Genomic DNA, 20,187 nt, shown 5'->3' on the forward strand with positions numbered 1-20,187 from the left:
CCCCCCGCCACCCGGCCCTGCTCGACCAGCTCCCGCCTCACAGACAGTTTCCAACAGGAGCGGGAGAGCCCGGCAGCCTCTCGGTAAAACCAGAGCTGCTGAGCTGGGAGGGGGTCCCCCCTCTGGCTCCTCGCCGCGCCCCTGCACCCCACTCGGGGGCTGCGGGCTGCAGAGGCGCGGCCAGGTCGACGGTGCCCGGGGCTCGGAGCAACCCTGCGGGACAGGCGGGGTCCTCTTCCGTCCCCCGGGGGCCGGGGCGGTGGGTGCTGGCCCGCCGGGCCCGGTGTAGGGGGCAGGAGGAGTGACCCCCGGTTGCGGGCGGGCTCCTCGCACGGCCGCCGTGCAACAGGTCCCGGCGCCGGGGAGCCGGGAGCCGCCGGCCGCGGGGCTGAGACGACCCCGGCTCGGGGCACGGGGAGACGAGGACTTTTTCCAGGCTGGGGCAGGACAGAGCGCTCCCCTCTTCTTCCGAGGGCGAAAACAAATCCTCCCGCCCTGCTCCCCCTGCACCCCCGCCGTGCACCCCCGGCAGCCAGCCCGGCCCCGCTCCCCTGGTGCCAGCTCCCGCGGCAGGAGGGGCGTCCAGCCGCCTGGCGGGTAGGCTGGCACCCCGCCCGCCCCGGCCCAGCCAGGCTCGGCTCGGCCCGGCTCGGCTCGCAGCCCCGGCCCGCTCCCCGCCCGGCCCCGCCGGCCGCCGGCAGAGCCGCTGCCCGGGCCAGGGCAAGGGCAAGGGCAGGGGCGAACCGCAGGCGGGCCCCACCTCGCCACGGGAAAATGCAAAATAAACGGGATCTTGATCCGTTCTTTCTGCTTGTCTTTTGTCTCCTCTTTTTTCTTTTCTTTTATTTTCTTTTTTTTTTTCTGCTTTTTTTTTTTTTTTTTGGGGGGGGGGGTGTCCCTTTTTATGACAGCGAGGGCACAAGGCGAGTGAGGAGGCGGAATCATCTCGGCAGCCGCTGCATTTTGTGTGGAAGCCGCTCGGGGGTTCATTAATATCATTAGCATTTAACCCCCTCCCTGCCCCCTCCCCTTCCCAGCGCAGGGTGACGTCACGCGGCGGCAGGAGTTGGGGGGAAAGCAAGGGAAGCTCAGTGGGCAAGGGGCGTCCCTCTCCCCTCCCCGCCGCTGCCTGTCACAGCCTCTCTGCCGATATTATAGGGGCCGAAGCCTGGAGCTCAAAGCGCAAAGTCAGCCAGTGTAATGAACTTCTGGAAACCTTTCCCTTTTTATACCATTCAGTTTCTGAGAGGCAGAGACAGCCTCCTCTGACGCCTTTTCCCCCCTTTCATTATTTTTCCAGGCTCTGATCTCCCTGCTCGCTGCACCGAGGCGCTCGGCGCAGAGCCCCGCTCCCCATCCTACCTTCTCCTTCGTCTCATTGTTGTCCTGGCTGCTGTGGCTCTCGCTTGCCTTCCAGGAGCGCGGTGGCGAGCCCATTCGCACCCCCCTACACCCTCCCAGGGTCCCGAGAGCACCTGCGAGCAGGGGGGCAGCGAGCGGCCGCCGACTTTGGGTCATTTCGTTTCTTTTTTTTGTTTTCCCTCCCTTTTTTTTTTTTTCTTTTTTTTTTTTCTTTTTTTTTTTTTTTCTTTTTTTTTCTTTTCCTTGCCGCCTCCCCGCAGCGTGTCCCCGTCCCTCGGGGAGGACATCGCCGGGGAGCGGGGCAGCGGGGAGGATGTGCCGGCCCCCGCGGCGGAGCCAGCACTGAGCGCCCGAGGGAGGCACCTGCCCCGCGGAGCCGCCGCGGGGGGGGGAGGGTGGGGGGGGCAGCGCACCGCCTCGCCCCGGCGCCGACACTTCGCCCCGAGTTTAACGACTCCCGGGGGCTTCGAGCATGAGCAAGCCGGCGGGATCAACAAGTGGGTAATAACGCGGTGGAGGCTTCGAGCAGCCTTTCCGAGACGGGCTGCAGCCTGGCCTGGGGGGGCGGGAGGTGGAAGGGAGGGAGAGGAAGGGGTGGGGGGGGTACGGTTTGGGTTTGCGCACCCACCCTCCACCCCCCCGCAATTAAAAAAGAAGTGTATATTTCCATTCGGAGTGGCAACGAATATATAGGCTCGGAGTTGCCCCGGTGGAGTTTGGGCCCGGGGCTTACAAAAAGCCTCTTTCCAGCTGCCCGCCCCGGGTTTCCGCGCCGGGAACCGGGGGGGCAGGAGCCCGGGGGTAGCGAGCCCCGGGAAAGGCAGCGGGGAGCGGGTTCGTCCCGCCGGGGCGCGGGCGGTTGTCTGCGGGAGTCCGGTACCGGGGCGGAGGGAGGAAGGTTTGGGTTTAAAGGGCATTGCGGAGTTGAAACGTGCTGCTTTTCTCATGGACTTGATGCGATCTTCTGCGACATAATAATTTCTTTTTAAGAGTTTGAAACTCCGGTCACTCAATTGCACGAAATCGCGTAAGCAAGTCTGTTGAAGGAGGATTTAAATGCAATACTTTGCACACCATTTCCAGTTACAACAAATAATCCTGCAACGAGGAAAGCAGAAACAACTTAAAAGTCACATTTTCCTTAATCCTAAATCCATGCACCTCATAACTGGGGAATTTAAAGCATGACTAACCGCTCGTACAGAACGGCTCAATCCGCATAATCCCAACGGGACTTTCGGAGTTTGTAATATGGATGGAGTCAGTAACAAAGGGGGGAAAAATACCCAATCCAATTTAATGTCTGACAAGTGATGGATCGGACAGTTATTTCCTCTGCGCTCCGGCGGGCTCCCGGGGTTGCGGAGTGGTGGAAAAAGGGTGGCCGAGCCGGGAGGGACCCGCCACCGGCGGTACCTGCCACCGGCCGCCCCCCGCCAGCCCCGCGGCCTTCTCCTTGCCGCTGCCCTCCATTATTTTGACCCGGGTCCGCCCTTTGTCCGCAGGGCCCAGGAAACCGGGGGGGGCAGGGGGGGGATGTTGGGGTGGTGGTGGAAGGGAGGGGACCGCGGCGGCGGGGCCGGGGGGCAGGCGGGGGCCGCGGCGTGGAGTCGCGCGTGGAGGAGGCGGTCGGCGCGGAGCCCCCGCGCTGCGGCCGAGCTGCCGCCGGTTCGGCGTGGTTTGCCTTCTATCCCCGCGGGGCTGAGCGCGGCATTTTTCCGCGCCAGACACCCCCCACCCCCCCACCCCCCCCCCGAGGAAAAAAAAAAAAAAAGAAAAAAAAAATAGTAGCGGGGCCGAGGTGGAGGTAATAATCGGGCGGGGGGGAAGAAGGCAGCGTCAAAAAAAAAAAAAAAAAAAAAAAAAAGCGGCGGCGGCTTCCCGCCTGCTGCGCTGCCCAAACTGCCCGGTAAGTGCGAGGGGAGCCGGAGCGGGATCGGGCCCCTGGGCAGCCGCGCCGGGACGTTGTCGGGGCTCCTGGCAGGTTTCTGAGTGTCGGGGAAGGGGCAGGAAGGGCCGGGGAGCCTCGTCCCCAAAAGGCCGGCGGAGCTTCTGCCGGAGACATTTTGCAGAGGAGGAAACCCGCGAGGCGGGACCGCGCCTGCGGCCGCACGGCGCTGGGCGACCCCCGGCCACCGCCGCCGCTTTCGCGGCTGCCTCCGACCCCCTCCAGACCCTCGAGCACCGCCCGCAGGGGACCCCAGGCCCGACCCGGCCAGGCCCCACGGGGACGAGGACGCGGGGCTGCGGGGCCCGAGCCCAGCCGGCCTCGGCAGCGCATGCTAAAGCCCGACCCGCTGTCCCGGGGCCTGGGCGCCCGTCCCGGGGGTCTCGGGGGGCTCCCGGACAAGGGGTCTCCCGCCTGGTTTGTCTGCCCGCCGGTGGGCGTCTAGCGGTGTCAGCTGCGATGTCTGCCTGGGTGGTAACGAGACTCCATCCCGCCGTCCCCGAGCCCAGCCTAACTTCTTTCAACAGCCTCTGATGGTAATTACAGTAATCGGGGCTGCCATATATCCTTTAAGCAATTATGACACACAAAATAGCCCCCAAGGACCCCCTGTCGTGGGATGTTCAAAACTGTTTCCCAGCTGAACAGAAATCCCATTTTCTTAGCGCTAAACTTCTGAGACGAAGCGGTACCTCGGAGAACCGGAGCGCTTTTAAACCGCGTTAATCAGTTATCTCATGACCCCGTGTCAAGCTTACATTTTTCTCTTCCCACCCCCCGCCCTGCCTCTTCCCCGTCTACTTATTTCATATTTCGTCCTACACGAAAGTTTTCTCATAGCAGCCCCCGCGGGGAGGAGATGGGGGGGCGGGGGATTGGGAGGTGGCGGAGGGGGGGCAGAGAGCGGCCGGGATTGCGGGCGGGCGGCGGGACGGAGCGGGGGGCTCCAGCCGCTCCCTCCGCCGTGTCCCCCCTCCCCGTCCTCCGCCTCCGCGCCGCTCCGACGGCTGGAAACGTGGTTATCTGGGTTTGGCGAGGTGCTCCAGGTGCTCGGGTTTTATAGATGGAGTATGCGGACGCGTAAAGGGTATAGGGAACATATATTTACATGCAGCGGGTGGGTATGTACGTATATAGTGCGTATGATTTTTTAAAAAGCGGCTCCCAAACTTAAAATCCGTCTGAGGAAACCTGTTTTGTAAAACTAACACAAGTTCCTTCCTTCGCTGCCGCCCGCTTTTAGCGCCGACGAAGCCGCAGGCCGGCCGGGGAAGCGGGGACCCCTGCGGCTGCCCGGAGACCCGGGCGGCGGCCCCACGGCGGGCCCGGGTGCGCGGCCGGGGCTGGGCCTCGCTGCCGAGGGAAGGGGGAGCGGGGGGCGCGGGGGGGGTCCCCCGGCGGTGGGCCGGGGTGGGTGCGCGGGGGCAGCGCGGCGGGGCCGGGCCCTGCACCGGGATGCACCACCGCTGCACGTACCGCTTCAGTGTCTCTCCCCCCACCCCCAGCCTGCCCCTCCTCCTCCTCCTCCTCCTCCTCCTCCTCCTCCTTTGTGTGCGTGCGTGTGGACCCTCTCTCTCCCCGTGGATGCGAAGGGCTGGAGAGGGAAGTCGAGCGCTTTCCCCTGTTGGCATTGTGCGATATCCGAATTCCCATGCTACACTTTTTGACGGGTCACTGGTGCCCCAATAGGCAGGTGGCAAGGAGGGCTTGTAATTACACACTCCCAGAAACCGTGCCTTGGCCTCAGCCCTCCTCACGGGCGCCTACCTGCAGCTCCAAAGCCGCGGCTTGCTCGCAGGCAGTGAGGCGGAGGGGGGGGGGGGCTTCCTTTCGCTGCGCTCCTTATTAATTGCGTAAAAGTTTTCTATTCTTTAACCTCTCTCCCTCCCTCCCACCTTCCCTCCCTCCGCCACCCCTCCCTCTCGCAGTCCCGAACCTAATCCCCGTCCCTCTCGCCGTGTTGTGTATAGCAGCTGTCGGGTTTCATTTAGGGGAGAAGCTGGCAGCTTGTGCTCATTGGAGGCAGTCAAACGAGTTTCAATGGGCAAAATCATTAAGTTAACACTTTATCTAATGTCCCTATTGTCTGCCAGCAGGCATTGTCTTAGAGCCTTAGCCTAGACATGTCTGGAAGTATCTCGGACTCCTATATTCTCTAGGGAGAGAGAGGAGCCCCTGCGACCTGTTTCCATGCCTCCTCCCCCCCCCCCCCCCCCGCTCCCCCCCAGCACCGCTCCGCACGCTGTCGCCTTCCCCCTTCCAGCCCTCTTCCCCCCCCCCGGCCCCTGCACCGGGGCTCTTCCCTGGGCTACTTCCAAACAAAGATAGTGGCCCCGAGCGCTCTCCGTCGCAGTTTAGAGACCAAGGTTGGGTGAGAGGGACGGAATCTTCAGTTTAAGTTCTGGTAGGAGGGAATAAGGCTGTTTAAGGCAGAGAGAAAAAAAAAAAAAAAAAAAAAAAAAGGAAAGGAAAGGAAAGGAAAGGAAAGGAAAGGAAAGGAAAGGAAAGGAAAGGAAAGGAAAGGAAAGGAAAGGAAAGGAAAGGAAAGGAAAGGAAAAAAGGAGGAAAAGGGGAAAAGGGGAAGAGGGGGAAAAAGGGAAAAAATTAGGGGAAACGGAGGGAAAGGGGGAAAAGGAGAAAGGAAAAGGGAAAATAATAAAAAGGGAAAGAAAATAAAAATAAAATAAAAGAAAAAGAGAAAACAGAAGAGGGAAGGCGGAGAAAGGGCAGAAGCCGAGCGGCGTTTTGGCGGGTTTCTTGAACCGGGCGGCAGTAATCTCTGTCCGAGTTTTCACAGCGCCTTCAGCGCATTTGCAATTCTGGGCAAAGTGGGTGCGGCAGCAGCGCCCGGCGGAGCGGGGGCTCGGGCCCGGCGGAGCGGTGCGGAGCGGTGCGGAGCGAGGGGCGCTGCTCGCCCCGCGCCCCAGCCGCCCGCAGCTCCCCACAAAGGGGAGGCGGAAAGTTGTGCTGCAGGTTTTGGGGCGAAGAAAATGGCACGCCTCGTCTGCGGCTGGAGCCAGCCCCCTTTCGCTGGGGTTGCTAGGGAGGAGAGGAGGTTACTTGGCTTCCTGGTCGTTTTATTTTGTTTTGGTTTATTCTGTGCCTCGGTCTCCTGACTGCTCTCCTGCCCAGGGAAAGTGCCGTCCTCTGCCGAGCGCCAGAAAGCGAGGGGAACGCCCCCCGCCCCCCCCCCCCCCCCCCCCCCCCCCCCCGCGCCAATTCTCCCCCCTTCGCATCGCCACTTCTAGCAGGCAAGTCTGCTGCTCCCGCTGCTGTAATCTTCCCTTCCAAAATGGGTCTTGGCGATTATAGAAGATCCAAATAAACGTAGCGGGGCATGAATAATGCTCATTGTAGAAAACTGACACTTGCTCAAGGAAAAGAAAGTTGGCTATAAAATCACTTCATTATTTGCTTGTACTGCGGCTCTGGGGCTAATCCCTCCGGAGGTCAGATTGCTGAGCGCTCGCTCTCTCCCTCTCTCCCTTCTCTGCTTTCAGGTCGCATTTTAGACATCCCTTGCAAAGTGTGTGGGGACCGCAGCTCCGGGAAACACTATGGGGTTTACGCCTGCGATGGGTGCTCGGGATTTTTCAAGCGGAGCATCAGGAGGAATAGGACCTATGTTTGCAAATCGGGAAATCAGGTACCAGCCGCAGCGCGGACCCCTCACCGCCTGCACCTCTCACCCCGCGATTCCCCAGGGCCCCGCGTTGCCCCCCCGAGTCAACAGAGACACCCGCGGCAGTAAGATCCAGCGGCCACGGAGCCTCACCCCCACCTCCCCAGGGGGTCCCGGGCCGAGCCCAGCGGTGGGTGTCCCCCCCCCGCCTCCCCCCGGCACGCCCCGCCCGCCCCGGGCCGTGCGGCCGCAGCCCACTGGGGGGGGATGCGCAAGGGGCGGGGGGCCGTGCAGGCAGCGCACCGGCTGATTACACGAGGAAGGAGGGGGACAGCCCCTCGGTAAGCCACAATCCACGCCGGTCGATGAACAACCGCCTCGCAACGCGGGGGGACGCAGCTTCGTTTCTTCCCGTTCCCGCTCCGGCCGCGCTCATTTCCACCCGCGGACCGTTCCCGCGGGGATGCGGGGCCGGGGGGGCGGCGGGGGGGGCACCGGGGGCTGGGGCGCCCCGAGGGGGCGGTGTCGCCGTCGCTGTCTCGGGTGCTGAAGGCGGCCCGGCCCGCCCCGCCGCGGGTCCAAGCGGCACGGCCCGGCACTGCCCCGCACGGCCCCGCACGGCCCGGCACGGCCCCCCTCGACCCTCCCCGACCCTCCCCGCCGCGGGGCCAAGCACCCCGCCCCGCCGTCGCCCCGAGGGGCGGCCCCCACCGTGCCTCCCGCCGCCGCGGGGAAGGCGCCGGGATCGGGCGGGGTGAGCGCGCTGCCCCCCCGGCCCGACGGCTGGCTGTGTTGCAGGGAGGCTGCCCGGTGGACAAGACGCACAGGAACCAGTGCCGGGCCTGCCGGCTGAAGAAGTGCTTGGAGGTCAACATGAACAAAGACGGTACCTGCTCCCCCTCTCCCAGGGCCGGGGCGGCAGGGTGGCCCGGGCCTTGCTCTGAACCGGGAGCGGTGTGTCACAGCAGGGTCTCCCCCCTCGGGCCCCTAATGACCCCCCCATCCCGCGGCAGCCTGGCCCATTTCTCCCGAGGCATTCGCTTGGGCGGGAGGCATGGGGCCGGCCCTAAAAACCTGCGTGGAGGGAGGGAGGGAGGCCCAGCGGAGCAGCGTGGGGTACCCGTGGCGGGACCCCGCGGTGACCCCCTGGCCTCTCCTTGGTGCCCCGCAGCGGTGCAGCACGAGCGGGGCCCCCGGACGTCGACAATACGGAAGCAGGTGGCCCTCTACTTCCGCGGGCACAAGGAGGAGAGCGGCGGTGCCCCGCACTTCCCCGCCACCGCCCTGCCAGCACCCGCCTTCTTCACCGCCGTCTCCCAGCTGGAGCCCCACGGCCTGGAGCTGGCCGCCGTCGCCGGCACCCCCGAGAGGCAGGCTCTGGTGGGCCTGGCGCAGCCTACCCCAAAGGTCAGCCGCTGCCCCGGCCCCCCGCGGGCCTGCAGACCTCGGCGCTGGGGTGCCTGCAACCACCAGCTCCTCCCCGCCTCTGGGGTAGAGGTGGCAAAGAGGAAGGCTTGAGGCCTTGCGGGTGGTGGTGGGGACTCTTTTGTTACACCCCTAAAAGCTCTGAAGATCCGAGAAGCAAGGGGCAGGAGGCCCTCTGCAGAAGGGACAGGCAGAAGGACCGACTGATAACCTGCTCTGCACAAACCCCGTCTCTCCTACATCCTTACACCCTCATGGTTGCAGAGGTACTCCTCCTGCCTGGAGCCCATACACAAGTAATTTTAAAGCTTGTTTCATGAGGATGAGCTGCAATCACCGAGTTTTCTTCAGCAAAATGCCCATCCGTAGGGGTGTAGTTCAGAAAGTACTATCTGTACTGACCAAAGCCTGCAGCTTGTCCACATAGACACTAACATGTCTAAGCTGGCTTTGTGCTTCCTGGCTGTGACATTTCCTGAGCAGCCCAGCTGATGCACTGCTGTGGCCTCAACTGCACAGGAATTAGCCATAAGGTGATGTTTTTCATTAACCTGTTTTCAGTGACATTTTGCATATTTACAGCACCTAGAAGATCAAAGAAGAGACAACTTAAATAGTTCTCTATTTCCAGAGTTGGTAGCTTGGGAGAATCCATCATGAACACAATCACAACATACAGTTTTATATTTTAATTTTGGAAAATACTGAATCAGAAATTATTTAGCAAGAAAACATAGTACATGCTTGAAAACATAACTTCATTCCAATCCTGCGTACCCTTTAGGTAGTTATGCTTAGCTTTATGCATCTGCTTACTGCCTGTTGCGATCAGGGAGCTAGATGAAGGTTAAGGCTAAGTGAGCACTTACTGCTTTGCTGAGCAATGCTGGAGCGCTAAATCAGCTTCTGAAGCACAAGTTACAAACCACAAATTCTTAATCAAATTTGTATTCTTCTAATTCTGCTACCAGAGCTGTGCTATTGTGTAACAGGTTAAAGGATGACACAGCATTTTGGTAATATTTTTCCCCTGATGTAATAACTTCATTCCCTCTCCAACTTCATGTGGAGAATGGGTTTGGTAGTTCAGTTCATCCACACGGATGAGCAGCAGAGAGCAATTTGGAGTGAGCCCACTGAAAGCAATGCCCTCTGCTTGCAGAATAAAAGAGCACACTCTGTATTGGGTATGGACCTGATGCACTGAATGGTGGCTGTAGGGGAGAGGAAGACAAGGCTGCCTTGGTGACATTGTATGAAGTTGCTTTATTTTCTTTTTGACATTAGTACCCACATGAAGTCAACGGTACCCCTATGTATCTCTATGAAGTGGCCACCGAATCCGTCTGTGAGTCAGCAGCCAGACTTCTGTTCATGAGCATCAAGTGGGCCAAGAGTGTCCCAGCCTTCTCCACCTTGTCTTTACAAGACCAGGTAAGGCACCTGCAGTGGGAGTGGCATCAGCCTGGCCTGACTGTTAAAGAAGGCTCAGAGCTCAGACTGGGTCCTGAAGCCTTCAGCCCTAGACCTTTAAATCCATAACGGACTTCAGCAGTTCTGAAGTTCAGTGCAGAGTTTTGGTCTGTCCCTGAAAAACAGGCATTGATTTAAAGACTGCTTTCCTGCAACTTTTATTTCACTAAGCAAGTGAAAATCAAGCCAGAAAAAAAGATCTAATATAAAGTGGAGGATGAGTTCTAGAAGAAAAGTCACCAGGCTGCAGACCAAGCTCAGCATGCCCAAACTGTTTCTCTGCTTGTGGGACAACTTTCCCCCCATAAAACAGGGAACAGCATCTTACCTTGCTATTTTGGGATGAGAAGTGCTTAGTTAAGCATATAGCCTATATGACTGTGGTGATTTCTGAAGACCATTCTCTCCTCTCCTCTCCTCTCCTCTCCTCTCCTCTCCTCTCCTCTCCTCTCCTCTCCTCTCCTCTCCTCTCCTCTCTCCTCTCCCTCTCCTCATCTGTGTAAATTTACACAGCCAACATTTTTTCTTTATTCATATTGACTTCAGTGAACTTACAATTACATCAACATGGTGGAAGCAGAATTTGGCCAGCCCCCAATATTTTTCACCACTAATTAAAATCTACCCTAATTTGTCTTGTTTTCCTCTATGACAATTTGCCTTTGCCTCAAGTAAATCATATGTGAACCATACGAGCTGAAGCAATTTCTTAATGACTTGATTCTTGATGAGGACTCAGTGTGCTTTGTATAATGCACTAATTTAAAAAAAAGAAAAACTAATCAGATAATTATAAAATGGAAGGGAGGAAATCTATGCAAAGCTCCAATCATAAAAGACATCTAATACTTTGATATGATTGAGCTAATTTCCCCAAATGGTAACTAGAAATGTTGTGCCTTAGATGTTACGTAGCAGTCATCAGAGGAACTAGTTCCTTTCCATGGATGCATGTTGCAAGTGTTGCAGTTGATATGCAAATACATATTTTGAACTGAAAGAAAAGAGCTTCTTAGGAAACTGATAGTGTTTTCTACCTAAGGGTAAATCATGATGGTCACAATGTGATATAAAGCTAAGGTACCTTGAAATGTTCCTTTTCTAGCACCAGACTCATGTTTTCAAATCCTTGCTGTGAAATTAGACAAAGGGGGATGCTGCTCAGCTCTGGCTGCAGTACTACTATGCAGTGAGCATGAGGGAAGCAATGAGATAGGGCGTGAGAGGTTACACATACTGTTAGGAAGACAGCAGTCCCAGTGCAGCATGCCCCTCTCTAATGTCTTCTGCTGCCACTACTCCTGTGGAGCACTGGGTCTGTCATACCAAGCAACCAAAGAAACAGGCCCAAATATCAAGGATAAGCAGCGAGCATGCCACTTGAGCAGCAGCCTCAGCGCATGGGAAGAGGCTGGGTCCATCTCAAGACCAGTGATGCTCACAGGACGTTCCTTAGGTTAAAGCTTTTTTTGACATAAGACCGATGCATTTCCCACAAGGTCATCTCTGTTAGTATGCAGAGGTGGAGTCAGCAGGATCTGGGAGCAAGGGAAGTCTCCACTGCACTTGACCAACCATGTCTTAAACAGCAAGGCCTGCTTATCTATCATAGATAACAGAGTGTTGCCATTATCCTTAAATAATCCACTGCATCTTTCACTTTCACATCAGGGACTGATGTTAGTTAATTACATATTAAAATCCCAGCCTTTCCTTAACAGCACCTTGAGTTGCTGTACCTCACTGCAAACCAGCTTCCTCAAAAGACAGCTGCTCAGTTCTAAAGCTTGGACCTGGGCCTCTCTCTGCATGATTCCCCTGTCATATACAGGAGAGCCGGAGAATAAATAACTCTGATTTTCATCACTTTATTTCATAAATAATCAGTTCATTTTTATAATAGTGCCTTTGCATTATGTAATTTGACAATGGCCTGGCTGTAAATGTCTGCATTTCTCTTTCTTTTCGTATCCCTGACATCTGCCTGAGGAGAGTCTAAAACCTCTTCCTGGATTTTGCTTTTGTTTGTGGTCTTCTGAAAAGGCAAGTGCATTGTGATTCCAGGACTCTGTGACAGTTTCATCTCAAAGGCAAGGAAATAAGTAGAAACCAATTTGCTGACAAAACACAAGTCTGAGGATTGCTGTATCACTAGCTTCAGCAAAACAGAGGCTGTGTCCCTTCCCCAGCTCCATACAGCTAATCCCACTGTGGATTGGAAGCCACACAACAGAAATGCCATGCTTCAAGTTCTGCTGGCCTGCACACTTGCCCAGCTTGTCTGTAAGACAGGTTGGTCCAATGCAGGTCACCAGCAAAAGGTTGTACTTACAGGATGGGGTTGATTAAGAAGCAAAAACCAGTCCTTCAGAAAGCCTGGTATTTCTTGTTTCTTTGAAGAAGGAGGGCTGAGCATGACTTCATCATGAATTATTTTAATTGGTGGTTTTACAGACTTATGCATAGGCATGAAGAAAGATTCAGCTATTGGAATAGTCTCTTATTTCTAAAGTCTTCTGACTTTAAAGACTTAGTGGGAAAGAACATATGAAATAGATATCATCCAGGAACCACCGTTCATTACCATTGTATCTGCATGAATGAATGACAAAAAAAGTTTTACAAAAGCAAATGAAAGGCTGGCAAATCATTTCCTATGTCATAAAGAAACCTGCACATCCATCAGGCAGGATTATCTGGAGGAGGGGCTGGCTTCACAGGCTGCAGCAGTTAGGAGACTTACGAGCAGGTTCAGCAGCTCTCAGAACAGAGCTGAGACAGGCACTGCACCCTAGACACCCCCCCTCCCTCATTTCACACAATAACCTGGGCAGCTTCCAGTACTATAAAATCCAGTTTAATTATTTCAAACAGTAATTGTATGCAAACAGAGACAGAAATACTGTTCTGTCAGAATGTCCTTAGGATCTCCTTGTAGAAGTTCTGCAAAGCATATGGCACAAAAAGACACAAAATGGGCATAAGCCTGCAGGTCCAAGCTGAGAGCAGAGGCTCAGAGAGCGCTTCCTCCCATTCTGACCAGAACAGGGTGGTTTAAAACTAATAATACTGTTAAGAGTTAGCAGACAGATAAAGGATTCAGTTTTACCATATGCTTTCTGTATCATCTATTACTTTCACATATCTGATTCCAGGGAAATAATAATTCACGTGATACAGCATATTTTTTTGCTGTGTTCTTCCTTACAGACTCTTTATAGATTTAAAATATCCTCCTTCCTATTTTCCTAAGAAGCTAAGCTGCTGATGCTTTCATGGATCATAGCAGTATTAACGCTTGTGGTTTGGTGGTTTTTGCTGCATGCTTTTTGGGCAATCTGTTTTCACTGCATGGAGCCACCAGATGATACCTCATGAGTCCACTACAGTTCCCACTCCTCCAAATCTCTCACACTCTACTGAGAGACATGAGGTCCCAGCAATGGGTGCACACCACAGCATCTCCTTTAGGCCCTGAACTTCAGCTGAACTGGGGTCCCACCAAACCCTCTTTTAAGAGTTGGTCTGGGCCAACAGTCCATAGATGCCCTCCACACTAGACATGTCTGTTCTGGCTTTGCTAGAGCCTGCATTACCAGGAGTCTTGTTTCCTCTTCAGATGCACCACTGCCTCTCCACGGAAATCAAAGGCATTGCCTCCAAACAGAAAAACGCATCCTCCATACAACCAGGCAACATACAAAAATCGCAGAGAACTAGTAATGCTGTCAGCGTAGGTGCTTGGATACTCAGTTCTCTGAAACAGCTCTTAGTGCCTGGAATTTCTGAGTCATTTTAAGCAAAAAACAGGAAAACAGTTGACACTGAGAAACCATATGTGTGTCCAGATGCTGTGCTTGGAAAAGCTAAAGACTTGCTTAGTAAGGAAGGAGTTAAAGATACACATGTGCTCTAAAGCAGCACTCCCTACAGAGTGATGTAGCTTCAGGACATTGTCCAGGCTTTTCTTCAGAAATCCTGCCTTCCCGAGGGAAAGGATGGTAATCCCTAGAGAGCAATAGGAGAACACTTGTCCAACTTGTCCTAAAACTGCTCTATGTGCAGAGGGAGAGGAAGAGAGAACCCCCCCGTGCTGAGAAACAGGCGAGTGTTCCTGTGGTGAACAAGCTCTCTGGGGTAGGAGTTCTCACTCTCCTTTCTCTTTCTCCTCCCTTTTGGTCCACAACATGGTGCACAGTGAGTCAACCCTCAGTGCTTTTCTAGAATGCATAGACTTATTTCTAGACACCTTCTCAAAAAGCTAAGAGAAGAGCTAACAAATGCTGTGGGGAAAATACCATGACAGGCATTTAAAGTAGTTTTTAAAATAACAGAAATTTACATATTTAAATTGTTTATAAATCTATAAATTATACACTATGTTATATTGTACATCTATTGTATGACAGCTGATGCTTTTGGAAGATGCTTGGAGAGAACTGTTTGTTCTAGGAATAGCACAATGGGCCATTCCAGTTGATGCTAACACTCTACTGGCTGTATCTGGTAAGAATTGCACAATTTAATGACTTTGTTAGAAAAATTACCATAAAAATACATTACTGAAAAAAAGAACAACATGTAAAGAATAACAAATTCCTACTGAACAATAGAGCATACCTGTCATTTATAAATCTATATTTAAATGCAAATAATGTTGTTTTGTTGTATTCATGACTGCTTGCATTGTCATTTAAATGCAAATTACTGTGTTTGTTATCATCCAAGAGAAGATTTTATATTAACTTTCATACAATATAGTCAGTTTACATGGAACCAGATAGACAAGTGTGACAATAGAGTGGATATTGATACAGAGGATTTTGTCAGAAATCAATATAAAATAAAGCAAATGCCTTTAATATTATTTATTTCATCTGTTTCTGTTTTAGGCATGAATGGTGACAATACAGATTCTCAGAAGCTGAATAAAATTATTTCAGAAATACAGGCTTTACAGGAGGTTGTGGCTAGATTTAGACAACTTCGGCTAGATGCTACCGAATTTGCCTGTCTCAAATGCATTGTCACTTTTAAAGCTGGTAAGCAGAAAGAATCTCTTGTTCGTCTTGCCTGATAACTATGAGGTTGCTACTTTAAAGCAAAAATGATGTTTTGAACCAGACAGAGTTTTATATCATCCAACAGGTTTCCCAGAATTGAATTCCACTAGTCAGTGTTGCATTTTGAAAGGCTGACGGTGGAGTGCTGGGGAACTAATGGGAATGTTTAATTTCCATTGGTAGCAGTAGCTGAACTGTTTTGACCCATACAAGAGTCAAGCTGACCTAGTAACTGATATGCTTTCCAGTGCCTACACACAGTGGTTCCGAACTGAGGAGTTTCCGAAATGCTGCCGCCATAGCAGCCCTTCAAGATGAAGCCCAGCTCACTCTGAACAGCTACATTCACACCAGGTGAGTGGTGTCTTTGCTCAATACTTCTCGCAGGTGTAGGGGTAAAATCCTGCTCTCACTGTAGTGAAGGTGACATTTCCACTGACTGAAATGGGGACCAGGCTGTTAGAGCAAGTATACATTGGCTGTCAGCCTGCTGGGATTTGGCATTCCCTGATGAATCAGAATCATCAAATAGGTTGGAAAAAAACCCTAAAATCATCGAGTCCAACCATTAACCTAACACTGCCAAGCCCACCACTAAACCATGTCCCTAAGTGCCACATCTACCAGTCTTTTAAATACCTCCAGGGGTGGTGACTCAATCACTTCCCTGGGCAGCCTGTTCCAATACTTGACAACCCTTTATGTGAAGAAATTTTTCTTGATATCCAATCTTAAACCTCCCCTAGCACAACTCGAGGCCATTTCCTTTCATCCTATCACTTGCTACTTGGGAAAAGAGACCAGAACCCACCTTGCTACAGCCTCCTTTCAGGCAGTTGTAGAGAGCACTAAGGTCTCTTCTGAGCCTCCTTTTCTCCAGACTAAACAACCCCAGTTCCCTCAACTGCTCCTCACAAGACTGAAATGCTGGGGTTTCAACCCCAAGCCCCAAATTAAGGCTGACATATGGGTGATTCCCACAGCCCTTCACAAGGGGGGGTGAGTTTCCCTTTAAGCTTCCCTCCAGGGTGCAGCCGGCCTTGCAGGGAGAGCCATGGGGTAAATGAGCCCCAGGTGTCTGCATTAAGTAAATAAAGGTCAGGTGTCCCACTTAGGGGGTAAAAGCTGGGACCACTTACAGGGAGAGGGGAGTGTCTGTCTGTGAGGTGGATGCACTTTGCAGAGTTCCCTGGAACTGGGCTCCAGACAGGTCTGGCTTTTGTAAATGCAGGCTGTGTAGAGTTTCACTATGCGGCTTCCTTGGTCTTATGTATTTGGCTTGCTGACTCCGTTGTCTCCCATCCTTTCTATGGGAGACTGCATTTCACCCTTTATTCCACCCATTGTTGGTCATGCAGTGTTGTTGTTGGGGTCAGTGGGATTGATGTTGATTATGTATAATCTGACTTATTTGTACCCCCAGTGCTCACCCCTGTATTGACCCTTTTATATCAAATACAACTTGGTTATTGGTTCATCTTTATGCTGGCTGTGTCCTTTATGCTAGGCCTAATAATTGGCAAAACACAAGACTTGTGCTCTAGACCCTTCACCAGCTTCGTTGCTTTTCTTTGGATGTGCTCCAGCACCTCAATTTTTTCAGACAATTGGAAAATCACTAAAAGGAGAGATCTTCCCCTAGGAAGTGATACCTGCTGTGGAACACTTTGCAGTTCAGAAGGCTACATCTTCCTCTACATTTTATTCCATTAAATACTGCTAATAGCAATGCTCAAAACCTCACATCACACAGCAGTATGAGTGCTTTTCACCCAAGATCTCCAAACCCCATATCATTTCCCCCATTTTGAAGCCACAGAAATTGGGACACAAGGAAACTAAATGGCTCTTCTAAGATGCTATCTTGAGCTGCCTGTTCTCAGGTTGAAATGAAAAACTCAAAACTTGTGAATCCCATTTTGGTGCTGCAGCAGAGTGACGTGAATCATTGTTTGGGAAGAAAATATTCTCCCTTGTCTCATTCAGGATAAGTCCCATGGGGTACAGAACTTTTTAAAACCTGCTGTAAAAGCTGTAGCTGTTGTCCCATGAAGTATACAGGGGTGAGCCCAGGAATGCACAAAATGTCCTATGCAGAGTACAACCCCACACTCTTAGAACAGCTGGCTGTGAACAGATCAGTAGCTGCCTCCTATGGACCACTTCAGAGTGGTGGGACTGGGGAAAAGCCTGAAGAGTGCACCTAACATCTGCAATAGCTGCTCTGGTTGGTTCAGGAGGAGAGCGGCAACAGGTCTTGTAAAGTCCACGTCTAAGTCCTTTAGCTGCAGTGGAGACCCATGAGACTGGGACAGTGGGAGATGGAGCAGTGGAAGAGAAACTTTTATACTATTTTCTTCCTTCTGAAACTTCAATCTGTTCTCCTACTACCTCTGTCTAGCAGAAGTCAGCTCAGTATCAGAGATTAGATGGCAGCAGTTTCTGAAGCACTTCTATTTAGTCTAAAGGGAATGACCTGTTCAGGGGCCAGGAGCAAAAATGAAAATGCCATTCAGTTATGGCTAGTTCAGAGCAAAAAAAGTAACAGCTGCATAGCAACTCTTCCTGTTCTTACAGAAGGCCTTTCCCATGAAGATTGCTCCCTGGAGACTGAGTGAGACAGGGCCTGTTAGAGAGAGAAGCCAGGGACGAATGGTTTTACATAGCCACAGTTTCCATTCCAGGCATGGCAACTTTCCTATGGCTTTTCTGTAAAAGAAAGACCTTTTACAAGGAAAAAAGTGCAGTCCACTGACAGGACTGTCACATTGACTCCAGTGGCATAGGGCTTTCAGCTTGCCTTTCACCCCCAGGCTTGAAATACCTTCCTGACAGTGTTACCAGCAGTATCAGCCCTTTGATCTCAGTCTCTCTCAACAGGATGAAAGGGAGGGCAGACTGGAGAAGCAGAGTATTTCTCCAAACAACCTACTCCTTCTTTTAGGGAGACCACTGTAAGCAGAGGTTTGAGAATCACTGGTGTAAAGTCAGTGTAAGCACAGCTAGAATACATATCCTGTTATGTTGGCTTCAAAAGCTGGGAGAAAGGATGGAAAACATTCCATGACATGAAAACATTACCTAGTGATAAAACACAGCTGGTTTAGCAAAAAAATTTGTCTCCTAATGTCAATTGGTATTCAGTGTGTATGGCAACTAAAAGGGGTCAAAATGATTACCATGACAATCCAACTAGGATTAAATTTCACTTTAAATGTCAGGGTATGTATTGTAGGTCAAGCTCGTCCCTGAACTGCATCAAAAACATAGTTGTTCTATGAGGGATGTCAGAGTGGATCCTGTCTCCGTACTTCTACTGCTCTGAGGCAGTAAACAAAGGAGCTAACAAAACTCAGACACATTGGTCTATATTCTGCTAACTTCTATTAAGAGAGTTTTCCTTGGGGTCAACCTTCTTGCTCGTGTGAGTACAAAACACAGGGTTCTAGCACAGGTAGCATCCATCTGCACAATTTGTTGAATATTGGTGTTTTCTATAAAGTAAAAGACTTTCTTTGGAAAAACACTTAAAACTTCAATAACATTTTTTCTCTCTGTCTCTCAGGTATCCCACACAACCCTGTCGTTTTGGAAAACTTTTATTGCTTTTACCAGCTTTACGTTCGATTAGTCCATCTACAATAGAAGAAGTGTTTTTCAAAAAGACCATTGGGAATGTACCAATTACAAGACTGCTTTCAGATATGTACAAATCCAGTGACATATAAATTACCTTAAAATAAACAGTCAGGATGGACAGTTTGAGAAGAACTTTTATCTATGGAGAATAAACCTCAACTAACAAAATCTACAGGAAGCATAAGCCTGGGAATGTTTAGCCTTTAAACCCATTGACAAAAAATACCCCAGTAGATATGATTCTGCTGCTCTGAACAGAGTGATTTAGATCATGGAGAGAATGCTTTGTTCTACAGAAAAAGTGAAAGTGGTTGGAATTTGGCTGCTATTCCTGTTACTACAGGATGAAGGCAATTCAGATGCCAGTCATAGTTAACAAAGACTCTGCTATTCTCTCATTTAACTGGCAGATCTGAGACAAAATGTGAAAGAAGGTACTTTAGTTTGTTCAGTATTTGGAACCGGGTGACCAAACTTGGCTTCTGTTGTAACATGAGATGTGGCCTTCAGAACTTTTAAAAGTAGCCTATGTTGGGAAAATGTTTTTAATATGATAGGCAACATTTAAGACCAGGTTACCAAAACATTGCTTCTGCTATAATACATCATGAAGTGGCCTTCAGAACTGATTAAAAAGTAGCTTATGACAGCAGCTCTCTTCTTCCTGCAAAATGAACTGCTGATTCTTGATGCGGATGTCACTACAATTTGTTCGGTTAACATCTCAAAGACAGAAGAGCTTTATACACTTCCTCCCCGACCTTCCCTCCTTCTTCCACACACACTCACATTCACACACACACACCTGAAAAGATGCAAGTCAAGAAAGGAAGACTAAAACAGCAAAACCAAATACAATGGAGATGACCGCTTCAGTGACCTGCTGGCTGTCCCGTTGGCACAGTGCTGAAACCAAAGGCAACAGTGGCCAAACTCTTTGTCAATGAGATGTGCAGAGAAGTGAAGTGACTATAAAAAAAAAAATCAATGGAAGGAATTTTATGTCAAAAAAGAAAGGTTGTTGACTGATCCAATGCTAACAATTTCCAAAAGTCTCCAATGCCTTTTTAGAAAACTCCAGGTTCTAATTTTGAAGCCTTGTTCGCCTACACCCTCTCACACACAAAACCGTTATAAGCTGCTTATTTGATGTATGAAAAATGTAGAAAAACCATTTAAAGATAGCTGCTGTACTTTTCAAAATTTGATTTGTTATTAGGAACTAGCACTGAGAAAAATCAGCACTTGGACTATCATAGAATGAGTAAAACTTTTCCTGTACAAAGTGGATTAACTGATTTGTGAAGTTAAAAAGTTGTACTCATTGTATTTACAAAGAATAAAAATATATTGAATTTAAATTACTTTCCACTATTCTTTTAATGCTTGTCCTTCTATTTCTGGATTAGTTTCTTCCACTGTAGCCTACTTACCATAAACAACAGAAATGTTCTCTACTAAAATGGATTGCCTTGGATGCTGTGGGGTTTCCACCATTAGAGGTTTTGAAAAACAAGTTAGACAAACATTAAAGGAATAGCTTAGGTGATCCTGCCTTTGAGCAAAGGGACTTTGAGGTCCCGTCTAAAACTGTTTTCTGTAATTCAGATATACACCTGCTGCAACGTTTTCTAGGACAAATACTAAACAGATCA

General features: G+C 51.2%; 1 protein-coding gene across 2 annotated transcripts; it reads left to right on the forward strand.

Annotated features, from left to right (window-relative positions):
- The first annotated feature begins 1,635 nt into the window (after nt 1-1,635).
- On the forward strand, nt 1,636-20,165 carry NR2E1 (nuclear receptor subfamily 2 group E member 1). Of its 2 annotated transcripts, none has more exons than XM_074896123.1 (9): nt 1,636-1,859; nt 6,811-6,956; nt 7,731-7,818; nt 8,104-8,339; nt 9,645-9,791; nt 14,240-14,336; nt 14,723-14,872; nt 15,142-15,247; nt 18,459-20,165. In XM_074896123.1, exons 1-9 carry the CDS (start codon nt 1,835-1,837, stop codon nt 18,619-18,621), a joined length of 1,158 nt encoding a protein of 385 aa, XP_074752224.1. In that variant the 5' UTR covers nt 1,636-1,834; the 3' UTR covers nt 18,622-20,165. The 2 variants fall into 2 exon arrangements, with proteins under 2 accessions (XP_074752224.1, XP_074752226.1); XM_074896125.1 differs by lacking the exon at nt 1,636-1,859 and adding an exon at nt 4,352-4,431.
- Nucleotides 20,166-20,187: the final 22 nt, after the last annotated feature.

This window comes from Athene noctua, chromosome 1 (genome assembly GCF_965140245.1).
Source record: "Athene noctua chromosome 1, bAthNoc1.hap1.1, whole genome shotgun sequence".
In the NCBI taxonomy this organism is placed as follows: domain Eukaryota; kingdom Metazoa; phylum Chordata; class Aves; order Strigiformes; family Strigidae; genus Athene; species Athene noctua.